Raw genomic sequence first — 23,266 nt, 5'->3', positions numbered from 1 at the left:
CTTTTGAAAGGGCTATTTTCACCTGTGTGTCTGATTTCCGGGACACTATACTTTTCCGGTATTGTTGTGGGCCCTTTTGGGGGTAAGAGGGGGGGTGAAGTTTGTACTGAATCAATCTTCCAGGATGTTGGCAATATCAGTAGGTTCAGTATATTTTGTGCTATTTTTCACTAGTTCAGTGCATATCTGAAAGTTGCCACTTAGATTCTTAATATAGCTAAAGAAGGCTTTGTGTTTATCTTTTGAATCCTTGGCTATTTTTCTTTCAAAGTTAGCCTTGGGTGATTTTATGAGGGACCTTAGTTTCTTACTGATACTGATCAGGGATGTCTTTCTTTCTTGGGATTTGCTTTTTTTCTGAACTAGTATCCTCCTTCTATTGTATAGCCTGTTTATGGCAGGGATCCACCAGACTGGTTTCCTTCTCTTAGAGGAGTGAGTCTTGGTTTTGCTAGGGATGGCACAGTCCATGCATCCTTTTAGGTGCTCATAGAGTGCATTTGTAAAGGCTTCTGCATCTTGGGCAGCGTTATCCTTTAGCATGAGGGCTGTGAAACTTATCACCTCTCTCTTAAGTAAGGTGAAGTTTGCTTTAGAAAACTGTGGTTTCCTTAGTTGGGGGTGGTGGTGGGGTGTGGACATCCAGAGTGATTAGTTTATGGTCTGATCTAGCCAGTGACGGGTTGACCTCCGGTGTGGAATACCTGTCCGCCATGTTTGTGATGACCAGGTCCAATATGTTTTCACCTTTGGTAGGGCAGTTTACCAGCTGATCCAGGGTGTTTGAGTTGATGAATTCTAGGAAGCACTGGACCTGGGAATTTGTACAGTTAATGGTAGGGTAATTGAAATCAGCCAATATCAGGGTGTTCGGTAGGACCTTCATGTTTTCCAGTGTCTCCAGAAAGGTGGAGTGGTGGTCTCGGGTCATGGAGGGTGATCTCTAACAGGCCACAATTTGCATTGCAGATTTGCCTGATGTTAGTTGCACATGGATGATCTCAGAGGTATCCTGCTGCGCCAGTAACCTGGAGGTGTAGGTATCCTTGATGAATATGGATACAGCCCCTCCTTTTGTGTTTCGGTCCGTGTTCTGTGGCCGAAATGTGTAGTACGAGTTATAGCCCAGTAATGCTGGGATGTTCTCTGGAGCCTTGAACCAGGTTTCAGTTACTGCACAGATGTCGATGTTCTCCATACTGAGGAGTGCTTCAAGCACATGTATTTTGAGATTTAAACTCCTGGCATTGAGTAGCACAACCCTCAGTTTTTTGTTAATTGTGCTGTTTACACAGGTGGGTTTGACTTTTGAGCCTTGCCTAAAAAAGGCACTATGGGGGCAGCAAGAGCCTTGGCCAGTATTTGAAAGCCTAGTGACAGGTGCAAGCCATCTCTTTCAAAACAACGCAGTTGTCGAACATGTCGTCCCATGTGTCTGTTGTTTATTCCCATATTACCACAAAATCAGATAATTTATGTTGCCCCTACATATGCCGCAATTATTTTTGCCCTTGTGAGTTGGGTCACAGCTGAAAAGTGTCTGAGAAAGGCTGGTTAATACATTTTCAAAAGTTTTCATTTTATGTAGTAAATGTTTTAGATGTGAATTCGACATTCCTTAAATCTTCAGCTTGAAGGAGGGTGGAATTCATTTTGTATACAGTCATGTTCTCCTTGAAGTTGCCCTAGTCTTCTGATTTCAGCTATTTTTGTTTCTAAATGCTATTCCATTCACTTGTTTCAGCTTTGAAGGCATTCCATGGGTCTAATGATTACCATTCTGAAATGGAAGACATACAAAAAGAGCATATAGCACTAGGCGGAGAGAAATTAAAGAAACCTTGGGACCTTTTCACTGACCCAACAACTAGACCACAGCTCCTCACTGTTATTGGACTGAATGCAGGGCAGCAGTTTTCTGGAATAGATGCTGTAAGTACACACTTAATTGATGTGTAGTGAAGCTGTTGTGATAATATAATGTAGTTTAACACTGCAGTAGTAAAACGATGTGGAGACTTGCAGAGACTGGTAGAAAAAGTACTTTATTCAAACCAAACCAAACAATTTGAATGAAGTATTTCTACCAGTCTCTGCAAGTCTCCCCATCATTTTACTGCAATGGGATTGTTATTTCTTGGATTTGTTCATCTTCCTGGTTTGTGTTTTAATACTGCAGTGTTATTGAGTAACTTAATTTTGTGTCTCTCAATGTGTTCAAAGCTCAGAACATATTAACATATTATCTTGCCCTCAGCGTGCAGAGAGGATTTATGGTCACCATAGCACAACTCTCTTGTCTGCTTCTGCTAGCAGAATAAGTAATGAATCTGCAGGTGGAGATAAAGTTACCACTGATCTACAACAATGAATTGACTGGCATGCAGACTGCACCATTTTTCCTAGCGTGCGACCCAATCTCCATAGTTTCAGTCAGTTCAAACTCTGTAAGATATAGCCTAGCCACTTGCAGAAAATATTATATTGCATTTTAATACTAGTGTGCCAACAAATATGTGTGCTGTGATATGTGTGTGTGTGTGTGTGTGTGTGTGTGAGTGTTTACTCTTCTCATTCAAGTTAGCACATGAACCTATGAACCATGAAAGTGCACAAAAGAAAACTAATCATATGAAATTTGAGAGACATAAACTAAAAGATGAATATTTAATACAGCACACAGTGATTGAAACTGTAGATTCATTTAAGGACTTGGGTATATGGGTAGATCCATCTTTGAGATTTTCAAATCATATCAACCAATTGGTTAATAATAGTTATAGAACTATAGGTTGTATAAACGATTTATAAAGTCTAGGTTTAGGAAATTATAAATGATAAAATCATTATTTATTAGTTACATTAGATCCAGCCTTGAGTATGGAATAACAATATGGAAACCTTATAAAAAACAAGCATGAGTAAACTGGAAAGAGTACAACAGATGTGAACATTTAAGTTATTATGAAAGACTAAAATATCTGAACTTGTACAGTGTCTGTTATAGATATATATGAGGAGATCTTATTCAGGTATATAGGGCATTTAGAGACAACTACCTCTGGGAATGTTTGAGGTTATCAAAAAGTAGTAGAGAATCATCCGACAACCTAGGTAGAAAATTCTATAGGAATGAGAAGTGTATTAATTGGTTCTCTGACAGAGTAGCTGATGCATGGAACAGATGACTAAATTACATTAAAGCAAGCACCAGTTTATATATTTTAAGAACAGCCTGGACATTTACTATGGGAACAATTGTTTCGATATATTGGTAGTCTAGAAGGGCATTAATGCCTGTGCTTGAAATATTTATATGTATGTAGTGATAAGCATATAAAATAATATAAAGTGCATTATTTCTATCAATCTCAAATTTCCATAAACCAAGGATCACAGTATCTCAAAGTCAAGTAATTCCCTTCCTGGCAAGAATTGAAGTCCACAACCCATAAATGCTTCTAAGTTCTGAGTTCTCATGCTTTCATTGTAGGAAGATGTCCAGGCTTCCTTAATTATAATCCACAACATTTCTTCTTAATGGCAACATACTACTCAGAACCATTGTTCCAGGCACACAATCCCCTGTACTAGAGCCCAAATTCTCTGATTGATAGGCTTTAACCCTCTCTTATACACATCATTTAATTACACTATTGATCTGGTGAGATCTATTAACTAAACCATCCAGGAATCGTCTTTGCCCGATATATATACGTGTACCTATTTAAAGCAACAGTTCTATTTATTGTATATAGTCACAATATTTACACAAATTTTGAAAACAACATTTCTGTTTATATGACATTTATTCACATTGCTTACCTTCTGTGATACTATTCTGTCAAGAACAACCATACTATGTTCTACTGACACCCCCAAAACTGAAACCCTCAGTTTTAGGTCCAATAGGTGAGCTTTTTGCGTTAGACAGGCCTTCTCTATTATGGTGGGTCAAGCCTGGTTTGTGTTTCACCATGAACTTAAAAGGCTGCAGAAAAGGTATCTATCTGAATATTTCTTTGCTGCCATTCTACTACCTAATCTATCATATAAGTGGAACATTGTCTGTGACAAGTATGAATTGTTATCCAAGAAGTGAATACTTTATTAAAGACGGCACCTACCAACTTGTCAAGCATTCCTTGTAACTAGTGTAATACCTGATTTCTGTTCAACTCAAAAATCATATGAGATGTCTACCTCTGATATATCCTTCCTCATATAAGTGGCTAAGACAGGCTCTGGACAAAGTATTCTCCTTATCTGGTTAAGAGCATGGTCTGCCTCCACTGTTTCTGTAACCTTAAGTGATATATTTCCTTCTGTCAGATCTGTAAGTGGGGAAGTTGTTGAGGTAAAGTGGGACAGAAATTGATGTTACTCAGCTATCCCCTTAGACCTGTTTCTCAGAGCTTCAAGTTTTATTTTCTGGGGGCCAATAATTTTACATGTCACATAGTTTAAATAGTTTACCTCTTTCTTACCTAATTTGCTCTTTCAGGCTTTTTCAAGTTCCACAACTCATCTCTGACAGTCTAGTATAGCATGAACGTCAGCAAGATGGGAGATTCAATCTTCTGACTATATTACTATGTCCTCAAGATAAGCAGCACTACACTTCACATGAGGTTTTAGGACTGTCTCCAAAGCTGGATCATGGTCAAATGGGCCCCTAGACATGGTAATGGTCCTGATGGTCCAGCACCCCCCCCCCATCCTGTAGCCATTCCAGTGTCCCGTTTCTTGACTGTCTCTCCTCAATTACCATAAACACAGCTCAAACCTGTCAGTAATATATGCATACCATGTCTCTTCTTCACTTTTACAATGATTACAGAAATATAGATTCAAATTAAAACTTTGATTTAAAATTTTATTGCACAAACACTTATTGCTAAACAAAACAGTCTCACATTGAAAACAGATTTAGCATCATAATGGTCAAGGTGTCTACCTCACAGACACAAGGTGTGGTATTTGATTCTCATCTTATTAAGGAAATTGGCTGGACTTAAAATGGCTGCAAGGGCAACTAGCCTAGTACTTATCTATGAACCTATGAATATTAAACATGTCTTCCTTGAAATTCAAATTCATTGAAAATGCACTGAAATTTGCATTAGAGTTACACTAGGCAATCAGTCTAAAGACTGTTACAACCTTAGCCCAATAACCTGAAGTCAGAATCAAACACTGTATCTTGAGTCTATGAGATGAAGATTTTAACTGGTATGCCAAACTAAAAAACAATTGAAAATGGATTTGGCTAGTGGCAGATTAAATACCTTGGCCCTCTAGCTCTTTTCAAAAAACAGGCCCCCTGCATGGGAATGCTACAGAATCCTGAAAGACCAAAATCCCGAAAGTTCAAAATTATGAAAACTCAAAATCCTGAAAACACACAGGATACCAACACTTACTATATTCCAGTACAAGTACATAAAGAAACTAATAAAACACAAACCATATTACTCTACTCCAAGTGTAAGCAGGGGGACAGCCCCCCCTGCACATCCCATGTGGGGGGCTGCACCCCCCCATACCCCCTGCTACTTAAATATATCAATTTCAAGATTATACTTAGTGTACTGAAGTGCAATCTCAAGAGTTGTTATATTTAAGTAGCAGGGGGTGTGGGGGTGCAGGGGAGCTTGCCCCCTGCGTATACTTGAAGGGTAATATGTTTCTGTATGTACTTGTGCTGGAATATAGTAAGTGTTGGTATCTGGTGGGATATATATATATATTGGAAAGGAAATTTTCGAGGGAGGGGGAGATATTAGGTATATATACCCCCAACCCTAATGAAGTAACACCTACCCAAGAGATAGTGGTCGAATGTTTTAACAAGTATGGTGGGTTTTCCATTTACAGCTTCAGTAATATTTCCTTAACTAAGGATCATTTCAGCCTATTGGCGAAGGGGCTTAAATATATTCCGTATACTAAAGGGGATTTCACTAAAACTCTGTTAGACATTAAACTGTTCCTTAGAAAAATTAATTTGGAAATATTATTTTCCAAGAATGATATAAACAGAACAAATCAAAATAATCAAGGATTATTATGCAAGTCCACTTACAATTCCCCTTTGCACTCACAATTAAAAAATTTCAAAATGACTTTAGAAAAAGAAACTAGAGAAATGCAAAGTAAGATTAAATATCAAACTAATTTGAGTAAGGAAGAAAAGACTATTTTGGATGAACTAAAGTCTAATTATGGAGTGAGAGTTATGAAACCTGATAAGGGTGGGGGGATAGTTATAATGGACTCAATATATTATGAAGGAAAAATGAATCAAATTTTAAGAGATGAAACTAAATATACCTGTGTTTCTAGGAATGAGATAAATCTGGCATATCACAAAATAGACATACCCGGGGATTCATGAAGCTCGGCGCAAGGCTGGTGTAAGGCTTGCGCCGGCAGTGCAGTGAATAATCGGCGTAGCAGCGCCATATGCATAGTAATGAGTGCGCGCCGCAACCACAGACATGTGCGGAGGGCACGTGAGCGAGCCCAAGTAGGATGCGGCCGTAGGTGTGGCCAAGCCGGCAGGCGATGAGCAACCTAAAGTGCTGACTCCCACAGGCCGCCTGCAATAGTAACCGCACCAGCAAGGGTCCGTGGATAATGAAACATACGCAGACTATGCAACATAGTACCCGTTCACACAAAACGGAGAACCAAACATTAACCCACGAAGTCCAAAGTGTACCCGTCCAAGGAACAAAGGATACGCGTAATACCGTGTCCGTCATGCAATGCACTGTCAGTGGACATACCCAGTGAAGGTGTACCGCAGCATGTCAGCGCGCCGCACCTACATAGAAGTAGCCACATGGGCATGGTCACCAGCAGTAGTGAGAGTACACAGCCAGGTAGCCGTGTCGATATAACAACAAGAAGGAAACTAGATACACAAAACACAGACAAACATGTGCATAGCAACATGTACTACACCCAGCAACGTGCCCGTCGCATACACATAGGACGGCGTATGCCTAAGCGTAATATCCAGAAGCAGAACCCATGCATGCAAATGTAATATACAACAGCCCCGTCATAGCATGGAACCTGCACCCATGTACGACTGTGCACCCAACCCAGCTAGCAGCCTTGCGCAGCTACACACCTACACACAATGGGTATACCTGAAATGTAGAAGTATTGTCCTAGGCAGTGCCAAGCGGGCAAATATGTACCCCACATGTTAACATCCCACCTCAGGTACAGATATCCAAATGGCCGCATGTGAATGTGTCGGCAGAATGTGTACATCCCGCATGTGGTATGGACCTGTCGAAACCCCATAGGCGTGCACACGCCACGGTGCCCATAACTGTGCACAGCTGGACAAGGCAGTATGTTCAGCCACCGTACTGATGATTAGCTATGCAGACATGTCAAACACAACACATATGGCGGAACATCTGCCCACCAAGCAGGACGCCCCAACAGGGTGCTACAGGCACAGAAGGTGAAGGTGGGACATCACACATTGAGAATAGCGTTGCCGGATGGCCAAACACCCACGGCTAATGCAAAGGATGGAATAACATGTATATGCCTGGATGAATGGGTATGTCATAGCATGGGAATAGGCCAAGCTATCCACCATAATAGCCATGTGTACCAGATACAAACAGCCAGTAACACGCAGTAGTAATGCAGGAAGGCATACATGACTGTGGGAATAGCACAGGACATATGGCACGTGCCAAGTGTCGATGCATGACACAAATGTCCAGGATGGGGCTCCCTGCAAAGAGGAACATGTGCCAACCCCACCCCCCACAGATGTACAGGCAGTGAAAACACATCCCAAACACACACCAACACTACCGTCCATCCCACGATAGCAACGGAGGCTGGTCAAAGACCACCATGACACGTGCACAAACAGGGACACGTGTAACCGTTGCCCTAACAACCCCCCCAGGCCAAAGAATAATAGTATGGACATATGCATGTAACGCTGTGAAGGATGTGTGGTAGTCCTCAGTATCACAGAGGTAGGTACACAGATACACTGTAATCAACCGTGACGTATGTGCACTGTAGACAGCATACCTGCAGGTAACACATAGTTCAATCATGTGCCACAGAAATATACACATATGAATGAGGATAGGGGATAGACAAGTGTGAATGGGACAAACTATGAACATAGGTTCATAGGTACATAGTAGGCTATCTATCCAAGGGCAGCCATAACCCTAGGCCATAGTTATGTTTCCTTTGCCAACCCTCCAGTCTGGAGATAAAATGCCTATTATATTGCTGTACCTCTGTCAAGCAGTGACAATGATGTAATCCCTGGGGTATATCCGCAATCCCCCATCCATTGGACAAGATCCCCCTCGAACAAGGCCAGCAAGGTTCTCTGCCTCACATGTACTGGGATGTTGTTCCACAGCATAGTGAGTGTCTGGGTGATGTATCTGTCCCTCCAACACATTCTATTAATGACCGTGTCAAGGTTCACGTCACCTGCCCCTGTGGTTCTGAGGGATGTAGATCCATTAGCTGAAGCATAGTCATCAAATATGGGTTGATATGGCCTCGTATGTCAGGCACAGGTCACCACTGAACAAGTGGTATGTGACTGAATGGAGCAGGAGTCCCTACAGTCGGGCAGCATAACACAAATACCTGACACCCTGCATCCGACTGACGATGAACCTATGGGGCCTTCCCAGCTGCTGCAGGTGTCGGGTCAGATACCTTCTGAACGGGGCAATGTACTCAATCATAGGTTTAATGAGTAATGAGTACAAGTTGACGATGACCTACCCTGATCTAGATGTGAATCCCTGCACGATCAGGTGGGCAATGTAGAAGTTCTACCGAACCACGTTAGCAACATGTGTGTCGAACGAATGGTGACTGACAACCTGGGTCCCTAGATCCCTGGTAATTCCCTCTGTGCTCAGTGGATTGCCACCCATATGGCGGCTAGGGGTGACCTTGTTCTTCCCGATGGGTATGACTATGCATTACCCGGCATTTAGCTGTAGGCCATGTCCCTGGCAGCAGATATCCATATCTGTGAGGCCCCTTTGAAGGATATCTGTGTCAGATGTCCGTCCCACTATGGCACCCAGTTCGCAGTCATCTGCAGACAATGTCAGCCATAACCCCCCTGTGTTTGCTTGTACCTTGGAAATGTAGATGCAGAAAAAGAGTGGACCCAGGAAAGAGCCCTGTGGGGCACCGCCTGTGACTGGCAGTGAGTCTGACATGGTGCCAGCAACTATGATCGTGTGGGTTGTGTCACCTAGCCAGTTTGCAACCCATCCTGCGATGTACGGGTTCACATCCAAGCCGATGGGTTTATCAATGATACCCGAGGGAGGTATTGTGTTGAAGGCCTTTGCCAGGTTGAGGTAGGCTGTATGGACTGCCTGACCCTCATCAATGGCCTTGGTGACTGTTCCTAAAACGTCAACCAAGTTTTAAACGCATGATCTGCCCTTGACCAAGCCAAACTGGGTTGGATGCAAAGTATGCAGGTCCCCTATGTCATCATCTAGGAGCTCCAGTATGATCCTTCCCCATGTCTTTGCAGATAAGGCTTCTCAAGCTAATGGGATGGTAATAACCAGGGTCAATGGAGGCACTGCTCCTGTGAAGTGGGACTACAGTCGCCGTGCACCACAACTTGGGTACGTTACCTGAGGTGAGGCTAAAATTAAACAGCTGTCCTAACTGTGGGTCTAATTCCTCAATGAGATCGCGGAGTACACAGCCGGGACACCATCTGGTCCCATGGATGCTGTGTTCACTACCTTGGAGAGAGCATGTCCCACCTGTGCATTACAGAACATTCGGGGGCCACAATCTTCTGGCACAGACATCTCTCCATGTGGGGGGGGAGGGGGTGGAGATGTCTTCACCGAACCTGTCAACCAGTATGTTGGCAATGTGTGTATGTTCAGTAAACCTCACATCATTGTGAACCCAGTCAGAGCATATCTGTGAGTTTCCTCCCAGGTGTCCAACATAGCTAAAGAAGGCTGTATGATTATCTGTCGAGTCCTCGGTGATATATCTGTGGGACCTGCCCCGGATGATGTCATGAGAGTTTGTAGTTCTTCACATATAATGAGCAAGGGTGTCATACCTCACAAGGAGTCTGCTCTGTCTTGTGGTAGCTACCTCCTCTCATTGTAGAGCTTGTGTATGGCTGGGGTACACCACACTGGATGCTTGGCATTGGTACAAAGACCCACAGTTGGGTAAGGGATTGCCTGAACCATGCAGTCCTGTAGGTGCTGGTAGAAGGCATATGTAAGTGATGCAGTGGCTTGAGTAATGTTCACCACTGGCTCAGGGGCCTTAAAGGAGGCTACACTAGTGTTTAGAAATGTGAAGTCGGCTTATGAGAAAGCCATATGTATGGTAACCGGCAACACCCACAGCATTGTATGACAATAGCAGAAGCTATTGTCCAAATAACATAGTATTAACTTCATTATTAAAATACGTAATAGTATTTATTTAGTTATATGTTACTGCTAATTACACTTGAAAATGCCCGGTAAGACCGGGCGAAAGTGCTCGTGATCTACCTGTTATGGTGGTGTCATTCTGACAATAAAGTGGCGATACTTCCCTATTGGGACTTCTGGGGATTATTTAAAGCAGTTGTTAACCTGCATCTTTGGATGTACACCATTTGGTTTCAGTTTTGAAAAACCTGGTTTTTGTAGCACTACATAATATGGGTAGTCAAATAGACGTCCGCAAATGGGGAACATACAGCAGCAGTCAAAACCACTGGCCACATGGACACAGTCCAACAAGTTCTACACTTTACATATGCACATGGGTGTCCATTGTAGGACCCAAAAATTGATCCGTACAGAATTCCATCCAGCCGTTACCGTTCCACCAGAAGACGCGACAGCCGTGAGTATGGCTCAGCTGGACATATGCACGACCAGCGTGTTTAAGGTTGATGACAATTGTCCATGAAATGCAGGACATATGAACAGAAATCCCCAGATTGTCGAGTCCATAGAAGTGCGTCCACATCCCAGTCCCGCACACATGAAGGATGTGTAATGGGTACCGTCGAGTGTTGCAGCCATGGGATCCTGGGTATGCAGAAATGTGGCTCTGTGTTGTTTGGTGGAAAATCCGTTGTCCCGCCCCATGGGAGGGATGTGGGTATAGCACATACCTTACTCCCCACTAATAATGCAAAGCATCCACCGGATAATGCTAAATGCAGCTGTGAAATGTGTACAGCCCTATACCAGTGTCCAGTAGGCAATTCCCATGGATGGACAAGCGTACGACCAAGATGGCACCCATAACTGCAGACCTGGTGGAATTACACAGCTGCAGTCAGGCATAACACAGGAAATACAGATAGGGACTACAGTACACACTCCCCATACAAGGTTAGACCGCCGTGCGAATACCGGCGTACACAGCACCCACTCTGCCAGCAAGAAAATGGGGATCACACGGTACCATACTGCGGAACAAATGGGCGACTTGTGGAACACATATTAATGGCACGCCAACAACGTCAACTAGGAAGGTCAGTCAAAACCACTGGCCAGATGGACACAGTCCAGCAAGTTCTACACTTTACACATGCACATTGGTGTCCATTGTAGGACCCAAAAATTGATTACTATGGAATATCATACAGCTGTTATCGTTCTACCAGAAGAAGCGACAGCCGTGACTACGGCACAGCTAGACATATGCACCACCAGCGTGTTTAAGGTTGATGACATGTGTCCATGAAATGCAGGACATATGGACAGAAATCCCCAGAGTCCCGAGTCCATAGAAGTGCGTCCACATCCCAGTCCCGCACACATGAAGGATGTGTAATGGGTACCATCGAGGGTTGCAGCCATGGGATCCTGGGTATGCAGAAATGGGGCTCGGTGTTGTTTGGCAGATAATCCGTTGTCCCGCCCCGTGGGAGGGATGTGGGTGTAGCACATGCCTTACTCACCACAAATAACGCAAAGCATCCACCGGATAATGTAAATGCAGGTGTGGAATGTGTTTACAGATAGGGACTACAGTAGACACACCCCATACAAAGTCAGACCACCGTGCGAATACCAGCGTACACAGCACCCACTCTGCCAGCAAGAAAATGGGGATCACACGCTACCATACTGCGGAACAAATGGGCGACCTGTGGAACACATATTAATGGCACACCAACAACGTCAACTAGGAAGGTCATAGGATGGTTAAACTATGGCGTACCCAATTATAAAGAACATCCCTCAATGAATTAGTAGGATCTACATGTTTTGGTGGTGTTAGTTATGACAATACAGTGGCGGATATTTCCCATTGGGGCCTCTGAGGTTTATTTAAACCAGTTGCTAACCTGCATCATCGGATTTACACCATGTGGGTTCATTTCAGAAAAAAATGGTTTTCGTAGCACTACATAATATGTGTAGTCAAACAGTCATCCGCAATTGGGGAACATACAGCAGCAGTCAAACCCACTGGCCAGATGGACACAGTCCAACAAGTTCTACACTTTACATATGCACATCGGTGTCCATTGTAGGACCCCAAAAATTGATCCGTATGCCACATCTACCAGCTGCGATCGAGCGACCTAGAAGGAGTGAACAGCCGTGACTACGGCACAGCTAGACATATGCACGACCAGCGTGTTTAAGGTTGATGACAAGTGTCCATGAAATGCAGGACATATGAACAGAAATCCCCAGATTGTAGAGTCCATAGAAGTGCGTCCACATCCCAGTCCCGCACACATGAAGGATGTGTAATGGGTACCGTCGAGGGTTGCAGCCATGGGATCCTGAGTATGCAGAAATGGGGCTCGGTGTTGTTTGGCAGATAATCCGTTGTCCCGCCCCGTGGGAGGGATGTGGGTATAGCACATGCCTTACTCCCCACCAATAATGCAAAGCATCCACCGGAGAATGCTAAATGCAGCTGTGAAATGAGAACAGCCCTATACCAGTGTCCAGTAGGCAGTTCCCATGGATGGACAAACGTACGACCAAGATGGCACCCATAACTGCAAAGCTAGTGGAATTACACAGCTGCAGTAAGGCATAACACAGGAAATACACATAGGGACTACAGTACACACTCCCCATACAAAGTCAGACTGCCGTGCGGATACCGGCGTACACAGCACTCAATCTGCCAGCAAGAAAATGGGGATCACTCGCTACCATACTGCGGAACAAATGGGCGACCTGCGGAACACATACTAATGGCACACCAACAACGTCAACTAGGAAGGTCATAGGATCTTTAAACTATGGCGTTCACACTTATAAAGAACATCCTTCAATGAATTAATAGGATCTACATGTTATGGTTGTGTTATTTTGACAATACAGTGGCGGAAATTTCCTAATGGGACATCTGAGGATTAGTTAAAGCATTTGTTAGCCTGCATCATTGGATTTACACCATTTGGGTTCAGTTTAGAAAAACCTGGTTAACGTAGCACTACATATGGGTAGTCAAACAGATATCCGTGATTGGGGAACATACAGCATCAGTCAAACCCACTGGCCAGATGGACACAGTCCAACAAGTTCTACACTTTACATATGCACATTGGTGTCCATTGTAGGACCCCAAAAATTCATCCGTACGCAATGTCAACCAGCTGCGATCGAGAGACCCAGAAGAACTGACAGCCGTGACTACGGCACAGCCAGACATATGCACCACCAGCGTGTTCAAGGTTGATGACAACTGTCCATGAAATGCACGACATATGAACAGAAATCCCCAGATTGTAGAGTCCATAGAAGTGCGTCCACATTCCATTCCCGCACACATGACGGATGTGTAATGGGTACCATCGAGGGTTGCAACCATGGGATCCTGGGTATGCAGAAATGGGGCTCGGTGTTTTTTGGCAGATAATCCATTGTCCCGCCCCGTGGGAGGGATGTGGGAGTAGCACATGCCTTACTCCCCACTAATTGTGCAAAGCATCCACCGGATAATGCTAAATGCAGGGGTGAAATGTGTACTGCCCTATACCAGTGTCCAGTAGGCAATTGCCATGGATGGACAAGCGTACGACCAAGATGGCACCCATAACTGCAAACCTGGTGGAATCACACAGTTGCAGTGAGGCATAACACAGTAAATACAGATAGGGACTACAGTAGACACTCTCCATATAAAGTCAGACCGCCGTGCGAATACCGGCGTACACAGCACTCAATCTGCCAGCACCAAAATGGGGATCACTCGCTTCTATACCGTGGAACAAATGGGCGACCTGTGGAACACATACCAATGGCACAATAACAACGTCAGCTAGGAAGGTCATAGGATGGTCAAACTATGGCGTTCCCACTTATGAAGAACATCCTTCAGTGAATTAATAGGATTAATGTCAATTGACCATGGAATACACCTAATCAACATCAAAGAACCGCTGGCACCTTATGGCACACAATCCAAAACACACATAGGTAGATGAAACAGTCAACGTAGACATTGTCCAGGACAGGTCACAAATGGTATACAAAGGTTCCTTCATAGACATGTAAGCGCTTTCACCTGTAGGCTCCGTCAGACTTACACATAACATAAAAGCATCCAGGCTTTAAATATCCCCCCTTACACTTTCATTGGTTAATTTCTCAGCAAACAATGAACATGTAACCACAGCATATAAAGCACAGACGCAATGTTAACTACACACACATATATTAACATCTCCAAAAACATCCTATTAACACATGTATTATATGATATTGTACTATGCCTAATACTCATCAATCAAAGATCTAACAATATATATAGAAGATATGCATATCATATTAATGTAATACAGTGGTACACAACTGAAAGAGTGGACTAATGTGTGTTAACTGTATATCTGTACCTAAACTACATTCCTGTTATGGGGGTTTAAGCCACCTGCTTCTCAAAAGAGGCTTCATCAGTGTTTCATCAGTCAGCCCTGGTGTGTGGTCAACCCTCCACCTAATAATCCATCTAAATCCGCATTCTAAAGCATAGTTGATGAGATCCCCCCTCTGGTATTATAACCTAGCCTTTGTAAAACACTGAATGTAGACGTATGCCTTGTGATGTGCTCATAGCCTACTGTAGGCATACGCCAATCCTGCGGCTGCCTAGGGCGCCGCACTAGTAGGGTCACATGTCTAGTAGGTATGTCATGTAGGTATACCAGGATGGGGGCACCATGTGTTGTGGTGGTGGGTGCCATGGAGCCCTATAGCCTAGGGCAGCGGTCGATCTAAGGCCGCTGCCGTAGGAGGGGTAGTTCGGTCTGCAGGTATGTGCAGAAGTGCACATGAAACAGCGGTCCACAAGGATTACCCATAGTGGCGACACCTGCACAGATGGCTATAGCGGGACACACACACGACCATGCATACAGCACAGTTAGACATACACACACCATAAATAGGCAATTACACACAAGGTTTATGGCGTGTATGGGTACAGTGTCAGTACAGCAAGGATAGCTGTCTGCCACGATATCCAGCAGATGTCTCTAGGGTGTTCTGGAATACGGACGTTGCATGGACAATGAGTGGATATGCATCGTACCACAGTTCTATGTGTCAGCCGTGCAAATATGCGATACATGGGACAGACAGCTGTCCATGCAAGAGCAGCGCTATGGGCACAACATAGGTACGTAGATATACAATGACAGAGATACAGACGGACACATGTGGCAAGCCCGTGAGTGTAACGTACACAGCACCACCCCACCACACCATAGCAGAGTGCACATGGAGAACATGCTACGGAGGTCGCCAACCACAGCAGGCACACAGGCAGTCCACGAGCTGCGTCTCACCATCCACAAACACAGGGATGGCGGCAGGATATGAGTGTTCTGTGGAAACTCTAAAGCCATACCCTATGAACCCATGCAGCTGGGAGCATAGACACACACACACACATGTGGCAGGCATGGTGATTGACCACACCCCCACATACCCAAACGCACAACAGTATGACACAGGTATGGAACGCGCTACGTGGACCACCGAACACAGCACCGTCAGAGGCACATGTCCAGGTGGGTGACAACATCCGTAAAGGAATAGCCGCCGCTAGCCAAGGTACGTGTTGCCAAGCATCTAAAATGACTACACTCTACTAGGGAAGCTGTGAACACACACACCCCACACACACACGGGGAAGGGCCGGGAGTTGAACCTACGCCTACCTACATGAATTCACTACAGCATGATGCATTTACAGAACGCACTACCGAGATTACTGAGCACAGCGCTGTCAGAGGCATATTTCTAGGTGGGTGACATCACCCATAAGGGAATAGCTGACAATAGCCAAGGTATGTGTTGCGAAGCATCTAAAAGCATGTTCATCTGCAGAGGCAGCTGGAAACACACACCCACACACACACAGGGAAGGGCCGAGAGTCGAACCTTCGCCTACCTACATGAACTCACTACAGCATGATGCATTTACAGAATGCGCTACCGAGATTACTGAGCACAGTGCTGTCAGAGGCATACTTCTAGGCGGGTGACATCACCCGTAAGGGAATAGCTGACAATAGCCAAGGTATGTGTTGCGAAGCGTCTAAAAGCATGTTCATCTGCAGAGGCAGCTGGAAACACACACAAGGAAGGGCCGAGAGTTGAACCTACGCCTACCTACATGAACTCACTACAGCATGATGCATTTACAGAACGCGCTACCGAGATTACTGAGCACAGCGCTGTCAGAGGCATACTTCTAGGCGGGTGACATCACCCGTAAGGGAATAGCTGACAATAGCCAAGGTATGTGTTGCGAAGCGTCTAAAAGCATGTTCATCTGCAGAGGCAGCTGGAAACACACACACACACACACACACACACACACACACACACACACACACACACGCGCACACAGACAAGGGCCGGGAGTCGAACCTACGCCTACCTACATGAACTCATTACAGCATGATGCATTTACAGAACGCGCTACCAAGATTACTGAGCACAGCACTGTCAGGAGGCATACCCCTAGGTGGGTGGTATCATCTGCAGAGGCAAGGCGGCTGATAGGGAATGAAGACAGAGTGCGCAGTCACACAGCCTGTTACCATCCGAAGGTGGCCGTACAGTAACACAGTAGTGCTGCAGTCGGGAATACCAACTAACTACGGAGCAGTACATCACGACATGAATACGGGATGCACCACATACAGTATACCCTATGAGAGGGCATCCGGCGTGCAGGATGTAGGCAGCCATTGTGGCATAACAGCCACATATGAGTCACCTGGATGGTCACCATGGCCATGCAGGATGTCATTGGCCATGGCTACACGCCTAGTAGCAGACATCGTGCCGACTGTAGTGTGTACCCCCGAATGGTGTACTGGCCATGCCTCTCACACCTAGCGGTTGCGAAGGGGAGACAGACATGCTCACGGGGTATCAACGCAGACGGCCGCGGTGTGCACTGTACTGTGTGTCCATCTACACAGCTGCTTACTGGGCATGCTCAGACACTTAGAATCGGCACAGTGCAGACATGCATACACATGGGGTGACGGCATGGGAGGCAGAATGTGGACCGTCGTGTGTGTCCACCCACACAACAGCAACCCGGCCATGCCCACACACGTAGTATGTGCTACGCGCCATCCGGCCTGCAGACGGAATGCACACACCGCAAGTCACAGCCAGGTAAACCCGTACACACGCACAGGGTGGACACACATGCAGTCACACGTACACACACAGATGACAGCACAGGCGCCACGGGTGCAGGCTGAACATGTACACACCGTAGTGAACACTGTAGCTGCTATGCCAGCACCATGTCATCGGTGCAGCAGTATGCCTCACGGTCCAGCAACTGCATGTGACATATGTCCAGAAGACTATGTGGCGGTGTACGTCCGTCGTGCAGAGTACACATGTACTATCAATGATCCCACAGGTGTGATGTAGTCCACCCGTACCGGTATACACGGACAGGCGTGCTCCACACATACCATGGGCCTGACACAGGTATGACACATGACTGCAGCTGTACCACAGTGAAACAATGTCTGGATATGTCACATATGTGATTTCCTGGCTGTGTGCATGGACTGCACGCAGGACACATACGAAGCCTGTGATGTACCACATGCATAATACAGGTGTACGCGGTAATACACACACACGAAGGGAAGGTGGACACATGTCTGTGGTATGCACCCCCTACAGGGTGCAGCGGTGTTCACTGGGACACATACCCTTGTACAGTTTGCCTGTGACAGCTGTGATACCATACCACAGTCCATGTTCCATGTATGTTGACACACATGTCACAACGTAGCAATGCATACACACATGGCAACAGGGGATACATGTGACATGTGTACTGTGCATGGTGCAGCCATGCAGGAGTGGTGTCCAGTGTCCGTAACACAGTTGCAACCCCCTCCCACATGCATACCCATCATGGGGGCCGTCATATGGTGGCATAGTAACAGCATGCATGGCAGTCTGTGTATACACCATTTGTTTAAACACCTGTCCACATGCATGTGTGCAGGTGCTGGTCACAGGTGTGTCACACACCATCCTACCCTGCCATGTGCATACAGTCTGCTATGTTGCCTTTACATGACAGCGCTGCCATGATGCATACACATCGGCCATGCGTGATCGACCATATGTCACATTGCCACTGTAACCCCTACCACCTCCCAAGTGCAGATATTGGCACAGCTGCCAGATACAGTGGTAGTACGCAGGATGCACCACATACCGCTGCACGCCTGCACAAATCCCATGTAGCGGGTGTGGCATTCCCAGCACCAACATGTGTGCAGGAATGTGTGCCCATGTATGCCACAGATCGGGGGGACTATGTGCCACGTGCCACACATCACTGTACACCATGGTAGAGATCTGTACCTACCTCAGTGTGGGGTGCATTGATGTGGATGGTGTAGTACATGCAACACATCATCCCTCCGTGTAGATATGTGTGGCCACCACCATGTCAGTGTGTCAACATGTGTGTATGTCTGCTGCCTGTTGAGAGGGTGTATGCAGATATAGTGTTGTGACTGGACACTGACCACACAGGGTGACCATCCCGTACTGGTGCTGCATGTACAGCCCTGTCATTGCCATACCTGTGAGCCTTACTGGCCACCTGTGCAAGACCACCCCCTGTGACATGGCGCGTCGGTGCATTGTCTTGTGAGGGTGCTGACCACACAGACAGGTGTCCCCATCTGCACACAATGGTGTGTGTGCCATAGAGGTGTACGCACCGCGAATGCGGGCATATTCCTGTACCGGTACAGCATCCGACTGTCGAACACCGTGCACCACAGCTGACAGGTGACACCTGCGGTCAGTAGCCAGCACACTGCGTACGACACCTGCAGAATGTCACCATACCTGTACTGTGTCATGCCATGTATGTGATGTCTCTGTCCACCGTAGCCTGTGGCACCGACCACAGGCGTCAGGTGCAGTATATGTGTGGACATGTGCGTCATGTACCGTGTAAGCAACGTTACACTGTATCCGGCTCCGTGCTCCGCAGGTTTATGTGTATGACCTCTCTTCTTGCAATCCCGACTGTCTGTTCTCTATATCACAAAAGCTCTGCACCTACTCCCATAGTATTCCTACATAGGTAAAGTACATGTATACTAAATGGAGTACTACACTGGCCTAGAATCCCCTTGTGTACCCACTTCCCTATAGGTGCCTTCTGACCCGGTTACACAGCAAATGCATTCACGTTCTCTGGCATGTCGAAGGGTCAATTGCTAGCGACCTCTCCTGTTCAGATGGTGAATCTGGGCGTCCTGGCCACTGTTACAGGTGCCTCATGGACACAGACAAGCTGCACCTCCCCCAATGAACATAATACATGTGACAGACGCAACTATATAGCCAGACAGGGGGCTGTGCTCTCTCAAACCATGACCGGCAAGACCACGCGGGAGGGGAAGGACACCATGCACACCACATACCCAGTGTCACATGTGACTATCGCAAATGCTAATCAAACACATGAACACACTAAGATATACCTGGAGGCACTGTTAAGACATGTCACGAACCTAACGAGCCCTCTGAAGCAGACACACAAGCAACTGCCTCCACAGGACATAGGACATGCAACACATAGTTCTCAACGTCAGTGTGCTAAACTGTCAGAGCCCCAAAGGCAACACACACACTGCCAGACACACCTGTAATGGGTGACGCCACTGTCAGACACACCAACGTCCCACCCACCAGACTGAACAAGGGAATGATCACAGTAGGCTGCCTGCTGGGCGCTGTAATACCCAACATAACACACACACTCAGGTCACTCTGCAGCATGTACAGGTATGACGCGGTCATTGCCCATGCTGGTGTCAACGACTGGAGACATACCACCCTGGGATACATTAAAGGAGACATAGAGGGCCACTCAGATTGTGTAGGCCAGGCCAGCATGTCCCTGACCCTGGGCAGTATCCCACCCTCATCAAGTATGATGCCACTATACTGGCTCAAAGTGATCACCCTTGATAATGTGCCTGGTTACCGGTGTCAGTCTGAGGGGATCCAGATTCCTCATACCTGGGATGACATGCTTGGCACGCCATGCCCCTTCGCATGGTATGGCTCGCACCTGTCGCCCCTGGTCAAGGGTTTGGCGAAGGCACCTGCCACCCCCACAGTGCTCACTGCAGGCATGGCTGGAATGATAAACCTACCACCCTACACTACAAACCTGGAGAACACACAGGATAATACTGCTCACTGCCAGTGGTCTGTGGCCAAGCTGCACACCCTCAAATGCCCTCCTCAGTGTGGAGGACATCGATGTCAGTGCTGTGACTGAAACATTGATCAGGGCTGCTGAGAGCACCCCAGCACTATCGGGTCATACCCCATATCACGCGTTCAGGACCATAACCCGGACCGAACACAGAAGGAGGGGGAGTCTCCATTTCCATGAAGGATACACACACCTCCATGTTGGCAGAGATGCACGTAGTAGCGGGGAATATCCAGGTGCAATTAACCATAGGTAGGACTGCCCTACAGTTTGTTGCATGCTACAGACCACCCTCCCAAACCCAGGATACCTGCACAGCCTTCCTGAAGACACTGGTGAGTGTGAATGCTCTCACAACACCGTCATATTGGGTGACATCAACCACCCATACATAGACCGGGAACATTACCCAGGACACAACACCCTACACCAAAGGTCCCAGGTGTTCATACACCTGAATGCTGTGGAACAACCATGCACCATACCCACAAGGGGGGGACGTATACTAGTTCTGATCATCACACATGGGGACGATATGCTCCACACAGGATGTACATCCCTCAATGGTGATGTCAGACCATATAGTGAACCCACTGGAGATCCGCATCCTGCACCCAACACCGGCATGGGAGACCACAGTGATGACCTCTCCACAGCAAACCACACACGTCATACGACCGGTGTGGTACCCTACAAGGCCTCCATGCCAGTGGTAAACACAGGCCACACTGCTGAAACCCTTACAAATGCCTTCTATGAGCAACCCCAGGAATGTCTGCACCAAGCGATCCTGATAACATCAGGACCTTGTCCACCAAAGGCAGGCACATGGTCTGGTGGACCCCAGCCATTGACAAACTGTACAACAAGAGTTGGAGCTAATACATGACAGAGCAATATCAGTACCAGGGAAGGCATCACTGATTAATACCGGCGTTAACATACGATCACTCATACAATCTTCCAAGGCCACCTGTGGGAGTGGTACTGCAAAGGACACATAAGACAACCATAGGGCCTTCCTTAGCTGTGGTAGGAACATGGGTGGGAGCACACAGTCATGCCTGGAATTACTCCAGAATGGTACAATGATCACTGAACCCACAGACATTGTCAACAAACCAGCAGACATGTTCCATGCATACATCTACCCTCCCCCCTCCCCCAAGAGGGGACATATCCATCCCACCAGATTCTAGCCTCCCAAACATCCTGTATGCCCAGGAGAGAGCTGATATCTGTTAAGCGGTGAACACAGCATCAATGGGACCAGATGGTGTCCCTGGCTGTGTGCTACACAACCTCATTGAGGCCCTCACCCCGCACATAAGGCCGCTGTTTCATCTTAGGCTTACTACGGGCTACGTCCCTGATGGATGGCATACGGCAACTGTGGTCCCACTACACCAGGGTAGTGCTCTTATGGACTGTAGACATCCCTGCCCTATCAGCTTGACAAGCCTTGTCTGCAAAGCTGTGGGGAGGTCCATACTGGAGCCCATAAATAAAGACATTGGTGTACAGCCAATACCGGAACATACCCACATCGACTTAGTCGAGGGCAGATCCTGCCTCCCAAACCTACTCGACCTGTCTGGAGGAGTCACTAAGGCCATTGATGGGGGTACGTCAGTTTGCACAGACTACCATGACCTGGCGGGAGCGTTCAAACCACACTCCACGTGGGCATCATGGAAAGGCTCACCAGCGTACATGTGGAGACATATGTCACATGATGGTTTGCCAACTGGATAGAGGTCACACCACACAGGGTTTGTGTTCCTGGTGCCATGTCAGACTCCAAGCTGGTCTCGAGTGGTGGCCCACAGGGCTCAGTCCTGGGCCCCCTCCTGTTCGGCATTCAACTTTCCAATGTGCATGCAAACATAGGGGGATTGTGGCAGACAAGGTATGCAGATGACTGCATACCGGCCACCATACTCAACACCCCATCAGACACTGACATCCACCTGGGGTCTCATAGAAATGGATAACTGGTGCCAGAGCCATGGCCTGATGCTACATGCCAGGGAAGGTGTAGACCTACCCAGTGGGAAAGACATGTTCAGCCCGACTTACCATATAGGTGGTAATCCATTAAACATGGTGGATGTGATCAGGGACATGGGTACCAAACCTGTCGGTAACCTCTGTCGACACTCACATTGCCAATGTGGTTGGGAAGACATTCCACTGTGGCCACCTGGTCATGAAGGGATTCACATCCACATCAGGGGAGTTCATTGTACCCCTGTACTCTTCACACATCAGACCAATGATTGTGTACAACGCCACATCTGGGATGTACCTAACCTGACACCTGCAGCACTCAGAAGGACCTCAAACGTTCCACAACACAGGGATAAAGGTGCTGAGACATGTGTCACACGCTGCCCGACCGAGGGGACTCCAGCTGTATACCTTCTCAGCCCGTCTGCTCTGAGGTGATCTGTGCCACATGGGC

The 23,266-nt window shown here is 46.7% G+C and overlaps 1 protein-coding gene across 1 annotated transcript in view; it reads left to right on the top strand.

The window, feature by feature from the left end:
* Positions 1–23,266, top strand: part of LOC122800250 (solute carrier family 2, facilitated glucose transporter member 11-like) — a 361,259-nt gene that overhangs the window by 182,321 nt on the left and 155,672 nt on the right. The window contains exon 7 of the mRNA XM_044069741.1: positions 1,745–1,932. Coding sequence (XP_043925676.1) covers positions 1,745–1,932 — 188 coding nt within the window. The remainder of the gene's footprint in view (positions 1–1,744; positions 1,933–23,266) is intronic.

This window comes from Protopterus annectens, chromosome 4.part0 (assembly GCF_019279795.1).
Source record: "Protopterus annectens isolate FY-2018-M chromosome 4.part0, PAN1.0, whole genome shotgun sequence".
NCBI classification, from domain to species: domain Eukaryota; kingdom Metazoa; phylum Chordata; order Ceratodontiformes; family Protopteridae; genus Protopterus; species Protopterus annectens.
Note: the sequence above shows the minus strand (reverse complement) of the source record. Positions and strands in the feature narration are given on the sequence as shown.